General features: G+C 61.4%; 1 protein-coding gene across 1 annotated transcript; it reads left to right on the top strand.

The window, feature by feature from the left end:
* Positions 1-651: 651 nt before the first annotated feature.
* Positions 652-14,847, top strand: ARHGAP30 (Rho GTPase activating protein 30). The gene is made up of 14 exons (XM_063182994.1): positions 652-684; positions 1,740-2,052; positions 3,569-3,671; positions 5,061-5,205; positions 5,296-5,378; positions 5,473-5,580; positions 6,444-6,593; positions 8,314-8,439; positions 9,387-9,487; positions 9,593-9,732; positions 10,092-10,161; positions 10,205-10,600; positions 11,500-11,756; positions 12,808-14,847. The coding sequence occupies exons 1-14, from the start codon at positions 652-654 to the stop codon at positions 13,792-13,794; spliced, it is 3,012 nt and encodes a 1,003-aa protein (XP_063039064.1). The 3' UTR covers positions 13,795-14,847.
* The last annotated feature ends 673 nt before the right edge of the window (positions 14,848-15,520 follow it).

Genomic DNA, 15,520 nt, shown 5'->3' with positions numbered 1-15,520 from the left:
GGACTCTGGTCCCCAAATGTCACCTCCCTGCTGGTGTGGGGACAAGGATGGACTCTGGTCCCCAAGCGTCACCTCCCTGCTGGCACATGGAGTTGGGGACACCACCAAGCCCCAGGACATTCTTCGGTCCCCAAGTGTCACCTTGCTGCTGGCACAGGCTTGGGGACACCACCAAGGAGCTCAAGAACATTCTCTGGTAACCCCAAGTGTCACCTCCCTGCTTCAGAGATGGACTCTGGTCCCCAAGTGCCACCGCCCTGCTGTCACAGGCTTGGGGACAAGCCCCAGGACAAGCTCCTGTCCCCTGGTGCCACCCTAGCAGGGGCTGGGGACACTCGTGGTGACATCGGGGACCCCCCCAGGACCCCCCAAACTCCCCAAAACCGAGCGGGGTCGGAGACCCCGCGTCCCCCCAAACCCCCCCGGGCTGGGTGGCACCGAGGACAGCCGTGTCCCCTCCCCCATGGGGTGGTGGCCCTTGGGGACAGCCGTGTCCCCTCCCCCCCGGGTGGGGGAGGGGCTGTACAGCCGTGTATAGACCCTGTAAATAAAGGACCCGCGGGACTGGGACCCGTGTGACACCTTGGGGACAACGGGGACACCGGGGGGACACCGAGACACGCGGGTGACTGGCATGGGTGACATGGTGACATGGGGGTGACACTGAGACGTGTGGGTGACACGGTAACGCCCAGGTGACACGGGGGTGACATGGGTGACAGCGAGACACACGGGTGACACGGGGATGGCATTGGTGACACGGTGACACGGGAGTGACACCGAGACAGGCGGGTGACATGGTAACACACAGGTGACACACGGGTGGCATGGGTGACATGGTGACATGAGGTGACACTGAGACACACGGGTGACACAGATGTGTAGGTGACATGCAGTTGGCGCAGTGGCACATGGGTGATATGTGGGTGGCACGGGGATGGCACTGAGACACAGAGGTGACACGGGGGTGACACAGGGTGCACATGGGGGTGACACCGAAACATGTGGGTGACAAAGGTGACACAGGGGTGACACAGGGGTGGCACTGTGGGCCGGAGTGGGGTGGGGGTGCAGGTGGGCTGGTGGGGGGGCAGGGGAGTGTGCAAGGGGGTGTGCAAGGATGTCCCCAAATATCCCCAGGTGTGTCCCCAGGTGTGGTCAAATGCCCCCAGATGTGCCCAAGTGATTCCAGGTGTGTCACACACATTGGCCTGTCCCTGTCCCCAAGGTGTGTCACTCACACACCCAGGTGTCCCCAGGCCTGTCCCTCACACACTCAGGTGTCCCTCACACACTCAGGTGTCCCTTGCACACTCAGGTGTCCCCAGGCCATGTCCCTCACACACTCAGGTGTCCCCAGGTGTGTCCCTCACACACCCAGGTGTCCCCAGGCCGTGTCCCTCACACACTCAGGTGTCCCTCACACACTCAGGTGTCCCCAGGCCGTGTCCCTCACACACTCAGGTGTCCCCAGGCCGTGTCCCTCACACACCCAGGTGTCCCCAGACCATGTCCCTCACACACTCGGGTGTCCCCAGGTGTGTCCCTCACACACTCAGGTGTCCCTCACACACTCAGGTGTCCCCAGCCGTGTCCCTCACACATTCAGGTGTCCCTCACACACTCAGGTGTCCCCAGGCCTGTCCCTCACACATTCAGGTGTCCCCAGCCGTGTCCCTCACACACCCAGGTGTCCCCAGGCCGTGTCCCTCACACACTCACACCTCCCCTGTCCCCAGGGCGTGCCCCTTGCACACGCGTGTGCGCAGGCGTCCCCGCCCTCGCTGTGGTTTCGCTGTGGCCGCGGGGAGCAGGAAGCGCCTCGAGCGCGGCCTCCGCCTTCCTGCCACCCCCGCGGGGACAGCGCCGGGACCCCCCTGGCGTGGCCCCCGCGCCCCCGGCCGTGTCCCCCGCGCTGTCCCCGGCGCTGTCCCCGTGTCCCCATGTCCCTGGCGCTCAAGGCCCGGCAGCGGGCGAGGCGCAAGGGCGGCTCCCGGGAGCGCCTCTTCGGCTGCGACCTCCAGGAGCATCTCCAGCGCTCGGGGCAGGACGGTGAGTGCCACCACCCTCCCCGAGCCCCCCAGGGGACAGCAGGGCCACCAGGGCCACCGTGGGAAGCGGGGAAGGGGCCCCCGAGGGGACTCGGAGGGGACTTGCGCCACCCGTTGCGTCACCGGGGCTCCAGGAAGCGTCGCGGCCACCGAGGCTCGGCCGGGATTTGGGGGGGTTGGAGCTCGCTGGGGCTCCAATCTCAGGGGGGTTGGGCCTGAGGGGTGGAGGGGTCTGGGCCTTGGGGTTGGTGGCTCCATCCTTTGGGATTTGGTGGCCTCGTCCCCATGGATGTGGTGGCTTCATCATTTGGGATTTTGTGGCTTCATCCTTTGGGATTTGGCGGCCTAATCTCCATGGATTTGGTGGCCCTGTTCCTCAGGATTGGGTGGCCTCGTTCCTTGGGATTCGGTGACTTCATCCTTTGGGATTTGGTGGCCTTGTCCCCATGGATGTGGTGGCCTTGTTCCTTGGGATTTGGTGGCCCTGTTCCTCAGGATTTGGTGGCTCCATCCTTTGGGAATTGGTGGCCTCATCCCCATGGATTTGGTGGCTTCATTCTTTGGGATTTGGTGGCTCCATCCTTTGGGATTTGGTGGCTCCATCCTTTTGGATTTGGTGGCCTTGTTCCTTGGGATTTGGTGGCCTCATCCCCGTGGATTTGGTGGTCCCATCCATTGGGATTTGGTGACTCTGTCCTTCTGGAGATGGTGGCTCCATCCTTTGGAATGTGGTGGCCTCAGCCCGGTGGAGTTGGTGTCCTCATTTCTTGGGATTTGGTGGCCTAATCCTGTAGAGTTGGTAGCCTCATCCCTGCAGATTTGGTGGCCCTGTTCCTTGGGATTTGGTGGCCTCATGCTTTGGGATTTGGTGACTCCATCCTTTGGGATTTGGTGACTCTGTCCTTCTAGAGTTGGTGGCTCCATCCTTTGGAATGTGGTGGCCTCATCCCCGGGGATTTGGTGGCCTTGTTCCTTGGGATTTGGTGGCCTCATCCCAGTGGAGTTGGTGTCCTCATTTCTTGGAATTCAGTGTCCTAATCCTGTGGGCTTGGTGGTTCCATCCTTTGGGATTTGGTGGCCTCATCCCCATGGATTTGGTGGTCCTGTTCCTCGGGATTTGGTGGCCTCGTTCCTTGGGATTTGGTGGCTCCATCCTTTGGGATTTGGTGACTCTGTCCTTCTAGAGATGGTGGCTTCATCCTTTGGAATGTGGTGGCCTCATCCCGGTGGAGTTGGTGTCCTCATTTCTTGGGATTTGGTGGCCTAATCCTGTGGAGTTGGTGGCCCCATCCCTCAGGAACCAGTGGCCCTGTGGGGTCTGGGATCAGTGGGGTCCCATGGGATGGGGCTCAGTGGGGTCCCATGGGATGGGGCTCACCGGGACCCTGTGGGGCTGGGCTCAGTGGGGTCCCATGGGATCAGGGATCACTGGGATCCTGTGTAATGGGGATGACTGGAATGGGATCCCATGGGATGGGGCTCACTGGGACCCCGCGGGGCCGGGCCGTGCCCCGCAGTGCCGCAGGTGCTCCGGAGCTGCACGGAGTTCGTGGAGCAGCACGGGGTGGTCGATGGCATCTACCGCCTGTCCGGGGTGTCCTCCAACACACAGCGGCTGCGGTCAGCGGGACCGGGATGGGGATGGGATCGAGATTGGGATAGGGATGGGATTGGGGATGGGAACGGGATTGGGGATTGGGATGGGATTGGGATAGGGATTAGGAATGGGATCGGGGATTGGGATGGGATGGGACTGGAGACGGGATGGGATTGGGATCAGCACTGGGGATGGGATCAGGGACAGGACTGGGGACAGGATGGGATTGGGATTGGGATAGGATCAATGGGATGGGATGGGATGGGATGGGATGGGATGGGATGGGATCAGGATTGGATCAATGAGATCAATGGGATCAATGGGATGGGATCAATGGGAAGGGATGGGATGGGATGGGATGGGATGGGATGGGATGAGATCAATGGGATGGGATTGGGATAGGATGGGATTGGGGACAGGATGGGATGGGATGGGATTGATTCAGGAATAGGGACAGGAACAGGGATGGGAAGGAATCCGGATCAGGATGGGGCAGGGGTTGTGGCAGGAACAGGGCAGGGATGGAGATTGGCATCAGGATGGAGAAAGGATTGGGGCAGGAATGCGGAGGGATTGAGGCAGGACTGGGATCCAGCGGGAACAGGGCAGGATCGGGACAGAGGAGGACGGGGGGATCAGGGTTGGGATCAGAACGAGGCAGGGATGGGATGGGAGTGGGGTTGGGAATGGGAATAAGGATGAGGATGGAGTGGGGAACAGGGCGGGATGGGATGGGATGGGATGGGATGGGATGGGATGGGATGGGATGGGATGGGATGGGATGGGATGGGATGGGATGGGATGGGATGGGATGGGATGGGATGGGATGGGATGGGATGGGACGGGACGGGACGGGGGTGGAGTCTGGAGGATGCCGGGACTGAGAGGGCGGGAGGGAGGGGGCAGGAATGGGATGGGAAAAGGTGGAAGCAGGGGTGGGACCGGACTCGGGCTGGCAGGGATGGGCCCATCCTCTCTCCCCCCCTGCCCCCTCCCTTCCCCCATCCCGCTCCGGCCCCTCTTCCCCCGCTCCTTTCCTTCCCTTTTTCCCTCTTTATTGTTTTTGGGGTTTTCCCTGCCCGTTCTCTTTCACTTTCCCCGGGACAGATTTTCCCTTCTCCGTTTCTTCCCCTGAGCACTTTTCTCTCCTGTTCCTGGGGGAACCCAGAATTGCCCAGAGCCCCATCCCATATCCCAAACCCCAAATCCCAAATCCCAAATCCCAAATCCCATCCCAGTCAAGAGTTCGAGGCACAGCACAGTCTGGATGCCAAGGCCATACCCCCAATCCCATATCCCAAATCCCAGACCCCAAATCCCAATCCCAGGCAGGAGTTTGAAGCCCAGTGCAGCCCAGACCCCAAATCCCAATCCCCAAACCCCAAATCCCCAAACCCCAAATCCCACCCCAGGACGGAGTTTGAGGCCCAGCGCAGCCCGGACCTGTCGCGGGACATTTACCTGCAGGACGTTCACTGCGTCAGCTCCCTGTGCAAGGCCTACTGCCGTGAGCTGCCCAACCCCCTGCTCACCTACCAGCTCTACGACAAGTTCGCCGTGAGTCCCCGATGTCCCCACGTGTCCCCAGAGTGTCCCCAGGGCGGCGGGTGGCTCTGTCACCGCGCCGTCACCGCGCTGTGCCCGCAGGACGCCGTGGCCATCCAGATGGAGGAGGCGCGGCTGGTGAAGATCAAGGAGGTGCTCAAGGAGCTGCCGGCGCCTCACTACAGGTGAAGGGGGGTCGGTGACATCCCCAGCGGTGTCCCCCGGGCGGTGTCACCGTGTCCCCCGCGGTGGCGCTGAGGTGTGGCGCTGCTGTCGCAGGACGCTGGAGTTCCTGATGCGGCACCTGCTGCGCATGGCGGCGCACAGCGGGCGCACCAACATGCACGCCAGGAACCTGGCCATCGTCTGGGCGCCCAACCTGCTGCGGTGAGGGACACCTGGCACCTGGCACTGCCACCTGGCACTGCCACCTGTCGCTGTTACCTGTCACTGTCACCTGTTGCTGTCACCTGTCACTGTCACTGTCAGTCTGGACGCTTGTCCCCTGTCACTGCCAGCCCCATCACTATCACCCCTGTCACACTCAGCCCTGTCACCCTCAGTCCTGTCACACTCAGCCCTGTCACTGTCGCCTGTCACTGCCACCCTCAACCCCATCACCCTCACCCCTGTCGCCCTCAGTCCTGTCACTGTCACCTGTAACTATCACCGTCAGCCGTGTCACCCTCAGCCCTGTCAGCCTCACTCCTGTCACTGATATCCCTGTCACCCTCAGCCCTGTCACCCTCAGCTCTGTCACCCTCAGCCCTGTCACAGATATCCCTGTCACCCTCAGCCCTGTCACCCTCAGCTCTGTCACCCTCACTCCTGTCACTGATATCCCTGTCACCCTCAGCCCTGTCACCCTCACTCCTGCCACTGTCACCCCTGCCACCCTCAGCCCTGTCACCCTCAGCCCCATCACCCTCCATCCTGTGTGTCCCCTGATGTCCCCTCACCCTGCTGTCCCCACTGTCCCTCTCACCCTGCTGCCCCCTCATCCCACAGTGACCCCACTGTCCCCTGCTGTCCCCTGACCCTGAGGTGACCCTGCTGCCCCCTCACCCCTACTGTCCCCACTGTCCCCTCATTCTGAAGTGACCCTCCTGTCCCCTCACCCCTTGGTGACCCTGTTGCCCCCGCTGTCCGCTTATCCCCAGTGACCCCACTGTCCCCTCACCCCTGGTGACCCCATGGTGACCCAGCTGTCCCCTCACCCCTGGTGACCACGGTGTCCCCGCTGTGCCCAGCTCGAGGGACATCGAGGCCTCGGGGTTCAACGGCACGGCGGCGTTCATGGAGGTGCGCGTGCAGTCCATCGTGGTGGAGTTCATCCTCACTCACGTGGAGCAGCTCTTCGGGGACGCGCCGCTGCCAGGCAGGGACACCGCGGGGACACCGTGGGGACAGCGGGGGGACAGCGGGGGGACACCATGGGGACACCATGGGGACAACGGGGGACAGCGCAGGGACACTGCAGGGATATCAGGGGGACGTTGTGGGGACATCGCGGGGGCACCAGGGGACACTGGAGGGACACAGCGGGGACACCACGGGGACATTGGGGAGACATTGGGGGGACACCATGGGGACAGTGGGGGAGACACTGTGGGAACATCGGGGGACACTGTGCGGACACCATGGGGACATTGGGGGGCACACTGGGGGCACATCGGGAAACAGTGGGGGGACACTGTGGGGACATTGGGGGACACTGTGGGATATTGGGGGGACACTGGGGGGACACTATGGGGACATTGGGGAGACACTGCAGGGACAGCGCGGAGACAGCAGGGGGACATTGGGGGGACATTGTGGGGACACTGCGGGGACACTGCAGGGACACTGTGGGATATTGGGGGGACACTGCGGGGACATTGGGGAGACGCTGGAGGGACACTGGGGGGACAGCAGGGGGACACGGCAGGGACACTGTGGGGACATTGCGGAGACAGCACAGGGACATTGAGGGGACACCAGTTTGGGGTCTCCAGGGGGATAATCCCCCCTGGCCTTGGGTGGGGGTCCCAAGGGGACATTGGGGGTCCCAGGGGACATTGGGACATTGACTCCCCACTTTTGGGAGGCTCCAGGGGGGAAATGCCCCCATCACTCTCCGATGCCAGGTTGGGTCCCTGAGGTGACCCTGTCCCATTTTGGGTCCCTGAGGTGACATTGTCCCATTTTGGGGTCCCATTTTGTGTCCCTGAGGTGACATTGTCCCATTTTGGGGTCCCAGGTGGGGACTGTCCCTCTGTCACTCCCTGATCCCAGGTTGGGGTCTCTGAGGTGACCCTGTCACATTTTGGGGTCCCATTTTGAGATCCCTGAGGTGACCCTGTCCCATTTTGGGGTCCCAGGCTGGGGCCTCTGAAGTGACCCTGTCACATTTTGGAGATCTCAGGACACTGAGGGTCCCTGAGGTGACCCTGTCCCATTTTGGGTCCCCGAGGTGACCCTGTCCCATTTTGGGGTCCCAGGCTGGGGTCTCTGGATCCCTGAGGTGACCCTGTCCCATTTTGTGTCCCTGAGGTGACCCTGTCCCATTTTGTGTCCCCGAGGTGACATTGTCCCATTTTGGGGTTCCATTTTGTGTCCCCGAGGTGACTCTGTCCCATTTTGGGGTCCCATTTTGTGTCCCTGAGGTGACATTGTCCCGTTTTGGGGTCCCAGGCTGGGGTCTCTGGATCCCTGAGGTGACCCTGTCCCATTTTGTGTCCCCGAGGTGACCCTGTCCCATTTTGGGGTCCCAGGTGGGGACTGTCCCTCTGTCACTCCCTGATCCCAGGTTGGGGTCTCTGCGGTGACCCTGTCACATTTTGGGGTCCCATTTTGTGTCCCCGAGGTGACATTGTCCCGTTTTGGGGTCCCATTTTGTGTCCCTGAGGTGACATTGTCCCGTTTTGGGGTCCCTGAGGTGACATTGTCCCGTTTTGGGGTCCCAGGCTGGGGTCTCTGGATCCCTGAGGTGACCCTGTCCCATTTTGGGGTCCCACTTTGTGTCCCTGAGGTGACCCTGTCCCGTTTTGGGGTCCCATTTTGTGTCCCCGAGGTGACATTGTCCCGTTTTGAGGTCCCCGAGGTGACATTGTCCCGTTTTGGGGTCCCAGGTGGGGACAGTGCCCGTCGCTCGCTGCTCCTGCCCGGGGCTGTGCCCGCCCTGCACGTCCCGGCTGCGCTGAGCCAGGGCGACGGCCCCCCCCAGATGCGGCCCTACCACACCATCATCGAGCTCAGCGAGCACAGGTACGGCCAGCGGGCACACCTGGGCACAGGTGGCACCCCCACCCCACCCCGGGGACCCCCAGGGACCCCCAAACCCAACTCACTGTGACCCGGGGGGTGTGCCAGGGTGTGTTCAGGGGTCCCTCCAGGTGTGCTCAGAAGTCCCTCAGGTGCCCCCATGTGTAGCCCAGGTGCCCCCAGATGTGCCCAGGTGTATCCCAGGTGTGCCCAGGTGTATCCCAGGTGTGCCCAAGTGTATCCCAGATGTGCCCAGGTGTATCCCAGGTGTGCCCAGGTGTATCTCAGGTGTACCCAGGTGTGCCGGTTCTGCCCAGGTGCCCCCAGATGTAGCCCAGGTGTCCCCCAGTTATCCCCAGGTGCACCCAGGTGCGCCCAGGTGTATCCAGGTATATCCAGGTGTGCCCAGGTGTATCCCAGGTGCCCTCAGGTGTGCCCAGATATAGTCCAGGTGTCCCCCAGTTATCCCCAGGTGCTCCCCAGGTGTGGCCAGGTGCCCCCAGGTACATCCCAGGTGTGCCCAGGTGTATCCCAGGTGTATCCCAGGTGTGCCCAGGTGTGCCAAGCTGTATCCCAGGTGTACCCAGGTGTACCCCAGGTATATCCCAGGTGTGCCCAGGTGTATCCCAGGTGCCCTCAGATATATCCCCGGTGCCCCCAGGTGTGCCCAGGTGTATCCCAGGTGTGCCCAGGTGTATCCAGGTGCCCTCAGGTGTGCCCAGGTGTCCCCCAGTTATCCCCAGGTGCACCCAGGTGTGCCAGGTGTATCCCAGGTATATCCCAGGTGTGCCAAGCTGTATCCCAGGTGTACCCAGGTGTATTCCAGGTGTGCCCAGGTGTGCCAAGCTGTATCCCAGGTGTACCCAGGTGTATCCCAGGTGCCCTCAGATGTATCCCAGGTGCCCCCAGGTGTGCCAGGTGTGCCCAGGTGTATCCCAGGTGTCCCACAGGAGCAAGGGCTCCCTCAAGGCCAAGAAGTGGAGATCCATCTTCAACCTGGGCCGCTCCGGGCACGAGGCCAAGCGGAAATCGGGGAAGGCTGAGGAGAAAGGTGGGAATTCGGGGGGATCCCATGGACTAGGGGGGGGTTATCCCCAAATCCCCCCCAAAATCCCCCCAAAATCCCCCAAATCCCCTTCTCCTGCCCCATTCCCAGAGAAGTGTGGGAAGGTCACTCTGCGGCCGGCCAAGAGCATGGACTCGCTCAGCTCCGGCCCCTCCGGACCGTCCGGTAAGGGGGGCCTCTGTTCCTGGGATTGTCCCTCTGTCCCCTGTGATTGTCCCTCTGTCCCTGGGGATTGTCCTCTGTCCCTGGGATTGTCCCTCTGTCCCCTGGGATTGTCCCTCTGTCTCTGGGGATTGTCCCTCTGTCCTCTCAGGAACTGTCCCTCTGTCCCCTGGGATTGTCCCTCTGTCCCTGGGGATTGTCCCTCTGTCCCTGGGGACTGTCCCTCTGTCCCTGGGGATTGTCCCACTGACCCCGGGGATTGTCCCTCTGTCCCCTGGGATTGTCCCTCTGTCCCTTGGGATTGTCCTCTGTCCTCTGGGATTGTCCCTCTGTCCCTGGGGATTGTCCCTCTGTCCCCTGGGATTGTCCCTCTGTCCCCTGGGGATTGTCCCTCTGTCCCCTGGGGATTGTCGCTCTGTCCCCTCAGATCCCCCGCTCCCCCGCTCCCCCGGTCCCCCCGCTCCCCCGGTCCCCCCGGTACCCCCGGTCCCCCCGGTGCCCCCGGTCCCCCGGCCCCGTTCCGGACGCGCTCCCCCGCAGGCCCGGAGGCGGCGCGGCTGCTGCCGAAGCTGTCGGTGAAGCTGCGGCCGCAGCGGCAGCACAGCACGGACGCGACCCCCGCGGCCCCGGAGCCGCCTCCGGAGCTGGACGAGAGCCTGGAGGAGCCGCTGGAAGCGGCGGCCGAGAGCAGCAGCAGCACCAAGTCGGAGCCCACCACCCCCAAAGCCCCCCGGGCCGGGCCGGGGGTCGGCGGCCGCTCCCGCGCCGAGAAATGCGCGGGGCTGCACATCTCGGGCCCCTTCGCGGTCACCGTGCCGCCGCACATCACCTCCAACCTGTCCCGCCTCACCCGCGGGCTCCCGTGCCCCGCGCTGGAACGGGAGCAGAGCCCCGGCAGCGCCCCCGAGCCCGCCCGGGACCCCCGGCCCCGCTCCGGTGAGAGCCCGGTGTGGGACACCCTGGGGGACACCGGGACTGGGGGACACCGGGACTGGGGGACACCGGGATAGAAGGGACATCGGGACTGGAGGGACACCGGGACTGGGGGGGACACCGGGACTGGAGGGACACCGGGACTGGGGGGGGACACCGGGACTGGGGGACACCGGGACTGGGGACACCGGGATTGGGGGGACGCTGGGATAGAAGGGACATCGGGACTGGAGGGACACCGGGACTGGGGGGACACCGGGACTGGGGGGACACCGGGACTGGGGGACACCGGGATTGGGGGGACGCTGGGATAGAAGGGACACCGGGACTGGGGGACACCGGGACTGCGGGACACCGGGATTGGGGGGACGCTGGGATAGAAGGGACATCGGGACTGGAGGGACAACGGGATTGGGGGGACACCGGGATTGGGGGGACACTGGGACTGGAGGGACGCCGGGATTGGGGGACACGAGGATCAAAGGGACATCGGGACCGGGGGCACCGGGATCAGGGGCATATTGGGATTGGGGGACACCAGGATCAAAGGGACACCGGGAATCGGGGGAACAATGGGATCAGAGGGACACTGGGATTGGTGGGACATAGGGACTGGGGGACACCAGGATAGAGGGGACACCGGGATCGAGGGACAGTGGGATCATGGGGACACCGGGATAAAGCGTCACCGGGACTAGGGGGCACCGGGATCATGGGGACACCGGGATAGAGGGGACAGCGAGATTGGGGGACACCGGGATCGGGGAACACCGGGATCGGAGGGCCACCAGAATTGGCAGAACACTGGGATCAGGGGGACATCGGGATCAGAGTGACACCGGGATTGGGGGACACCGGGATCGGGTGGCTGCCGGTACCGAGCGCTCCCGGCTCTCCCGCAGAAGAGGCGGAGCAGAGCCGGCTCTCCCTGGAGCTCCGCGACTCCTTCGCCTTCCTGGACGGCCCCGAGACGTGGCTGGAGGGCGGCGGCGACACGGAGGCGGCGCCGCGGAGCCCCGGGATAGAGGACGGGACCATCGGGATTGAAGAATGGATCCTCGGGATCGAAGACGGGACCCCTGGGATCGAGGACGGGACCCCCGGGATTGAGGACGGGTTCCCGGCCGTGGAGGAGGGGATGGAGAGCGGGTTCATGAACGTGAGCACCCGGTGGCGTTCCCGGCATTTGGGGATGGGGTGGGATCAGTGGGATTGGGATGGGATCAAATGGATAGGATGGGGTGGGATGAGATTATTGGGATAGGATCAATGGGATGGGATTGATGGGATCAATGGGATCAATGAGGTTAGGATGGGATCCATGGGATTGGATTGATGGGATGGGATTGGGGTGGGATCAGAGGGATGAGATCAATGGGATCAATGGGATGAGATGAGATCGATGGGATCAATGGGATCAGTGTGATCAATGGGATGATCAATGGCATAGGATCAATGGGATCAATGGGATGAGATGAGATCGATGGGATCAATGGGGTGGGATCAATAGGAACAATGGGATCAATGGGATAAATGGCATAGGATCAATGGGATCAATGGGTTCAATGGGACCGATGGGATCAATAGGATGGGATCAATGGAATAGATGGGTTGGGATCAATGGGATCAATGTGATGGGATGGCATCGATGGATGGGATCAATTGGGATTAATGGGATCAATGGAATAGGATCAATGGGATCAATGGGATGGGATCAACAGGATTAATGGGATCAATGGCATAGGGTCAATGGGATCAATGGGATGGGATCAATGGCATAGGGTCAATGGGATCAATGGGTTGGGGGATCGATGGGATGGGATCAATGGGATCAGTGGGATCAATGGGATCAATGGCATAGGGTCAATGGGATCAATGGGATCGATGGGTTGGGATGGATCGATGGGATGGGATGGCATCAATGGGATGGGATCAATAGGATTAATGGGATCAATGGAATAGGATCAATGGGATCAATGGGATGGGATCAACAGGATCAATGGGATCAATGGCATAGGGTCAATGGGATCAATGGCATAGGATTAATGGGATCAATGGAATAGGATCAATGGCATAGGGTCAATGGATCAATGGGATCGATGGGTTGGGATGGGATCGATGGGATGGGATGGACATGGGGACACAGTGAACCCACCCACCTTTCCTGCCCCTGCCTGGGGGTCCCATCCGTGTCCCCCCCCACCCCGCAGCCAGGTGAGCGCTGGGCGGAGCAGCCCGACAGTTACCTGTCCATCGAGGAGTGCACGGAGCAGGACATGTTCTTCCTGGCCCCCGGCGCCTCCGAGCCCGACTCCGACCCCGACGAAATCTTCCTGAGCGCCCACGACGAGCTCAGCCCCCTGGGGACCCCCGAGGGACCCCTGAGTCAGGGGACAGCCCTGGAGAAACAAAAGATCCTGGAGATCCCAGCGATCCCCGAAGTCCTGGAGATCCCAGAGATCCCAGAGATGTCAGAGACCCCAGAAATCACAAAAATCCTGGAGAACCGAGAGATCCCAGAGATCCCAAAAGTCCTGGAGATCCCAGAGATCCCAGAGATGTCAGAGACCCCAGAAATCACAAAAATCCTGGAGAACCAAGAGATCCTGGAGACCCCAGAAATCCAAAAGCCCTGGAGATCCAGGAGATCCCAGGGATCCCAGACACCCAAAAAGTCCTGGAGATCCCAGAGATCCCACAGGACCAAGAGATCCCAGAGACCCCAAAAATCCCAAAAGTCCTGGAGATCCCAGAGATTCAAAAGACCCCCAAAATCTCAGAATTTCTGGAGACCCTGGAGATCCAGGAGATTCCAGGGATCCCAGAGATCCCAAAAGTCCTGGAGATCCCAGAGAACCCCAAAATCCCAGGGATCTTGGCCCAAACGCCCCCAGAACAGGATGGTCCAGGAGTGGGGGACCCACCCCAGCACCCCCATGGGGAGGGGGCTGCAGGGGGAGACCCCAGCCCCAGGATGGGGGTGTGGGGTGAGGGAGGGGGGCTCGGGGGTCCCGCTGGGAATGGGGAGGCGGATGGAGCTGGATCCCAGCCCCTCATCCCAGGGGAGGGGGATCCCCGGGATTTTGGGGGGTCTCCTCCAGCCCAGCCCCCCCAAGAGCCCCCCGAGCCCCCAACCCTGGGGGCTGTTCCTGGGGGGGTCCCAGATGGGGCCGGTGTCACCCTCGGGACCACCCTGACCTCCTCCTCTCCCCCTGACCTGGCCCCCAAAAACCTGGAGCTGACCCAGGAGGAGCCCCCCAAAATCCTGGGGACCCCCAGGCCCTTGGAGCTGATCCAGGATGGGTCCCTGAGAGCCCCAAAATTGATCCAGGATGAGCCCCCCAAACCCCTGGAGCTGATCCAGGATGAGCCCCCCAGGTTCTCAGAGCGCCCCAGACCCCTGGAGCCCATCTGGGGTGAGCCCCCCAAATCCTGGGACACCCCCAAATCCCTGGAGCCGATGCGGGGTGAGCCCCCCAGAGCCCTGAATGTGACCCAGGGGGGTGCCCCCCAATCCTGGGACCCCCATGGACCCCCAAATCTGATCTGGGACGGGTGCCCCAAATCTCTGGAGCAGATCGTGGCCGAGCCCCCCAAATCCTGGGACACCCCGAAACCCCTGGAGCCGATCCTGACCCAGCCCCCCAAATCCTGGGACACCCCCAGACCCCTGGAGCCGATCCTGACCGAGCCCCCCAAATCCTGGGACACCCCCAGACCCCTGGAGCCGATCCTGACCCAGCCCCCCAAATCCTGGGACACCCCGGTACCCCCAAATCCGATCCAGGACAGGCGCCCCAAATCTCTGGGGCCGCTCCTGGCTGAGCCCCCCAAATCCCAGGACCCCCCGGGACCCCCAGATCCGAGCCGGGACGGGCGCCCCAAATCTCTGGGGCCGCTCCCGGACCCCCTGCGCAGCTCCCGCCGCCCCCTCCCCATTTTGGGGGCGCGGGTGATGCTGGCCCGGGCCGTGCCCGTGGTGCCCCCCAAACCCCACTTTGCCCAGGCCCTCCTGGGACCCTCCCAAATCCCCCTGGGAACCCCAAAATTTCCCCCGGGGACCCCCCCAAATAGCCCTGAGACCCCCCCAAATCCCCCCGGGACCCCCTGGCAGCCCTGGGGGGGGGCGAGCGCTGAGCGTGGGCAGGGCCCCCCCAGAGCAGAGTGCAAATAAATGATGATGAAATGAGAATTAAATGATAATTAAATGAGAATAATAAAAATACCAAGGTGGGAATTCCGGCGTCAGAGATGCTGGTGGGTTGTTGGTGTTTATTTATAGATTTAATTTTATTTGAATTTTATTTTATTTTATTTTATTTTATTTTATTTTATTTTATTTTATTTTATTTTATTTTATTTTATTTTATTTTATTTTAATTTTTATTTTACATTTCATTTTATATTTTAAATTTTAAATGTCATATTGAATTTTACTTTTTTTATTTTTATTTTAAAATTTATTTTAAATTAATTTTTATTATTTTATTTCTTTAAATTTTTTTTTTCAATTTTTAAAACTTTTTTCTTTTTAAATTTAGAAATATCGGGGACATTGGGGACATTTGAGGACATTGGGACAGGGAAAAATGGGGACATTGGGACAGGGAAAAATGGGGACATTGGGACAGGGAGAAGTAGGGACTCTGGGATAAGGGGGCATGGGGACATTTGGGGACATTGGGACAGGGAAACGTGGGGACATTGGGACATGAGGTCATTTGGGGACATTAGGATATGGGGACATGGGGACATTTGGGGACACGGGGACAGAATGTGTGTGGGCAGCTGGACACACAGACACGCAGGAACAAGAGGACAGAGGCCCACGGGGACAGGGGGACTCCGAGGTGACGCTGAGGCCACACCAGGCCGGCCACAAACCCCGGCCTTTGTTTACACCGCCGCCATCTTTGCCTCAAC

This window comes from Melospiza melodia, unplaced genomic scaffold, assembly GCF_035770615.1.
Source record: "Melospiza melodia melodia isolate bMelMel2 unplaced genomic scaffold, bMelMel2.pri scaffold_342, whole genome shotgun sequence".
Taxonomy (NCBI): Eukaryota; Metazoa; Chordata; class Aves; order Passeriformes; family Passerellidae; genus Melospiza; species Melospiza melodia.
Note: the sequence above shows the minus strand (reverse complement) of the source record. Positions and strands in the feature narration are given on the sequence as shown.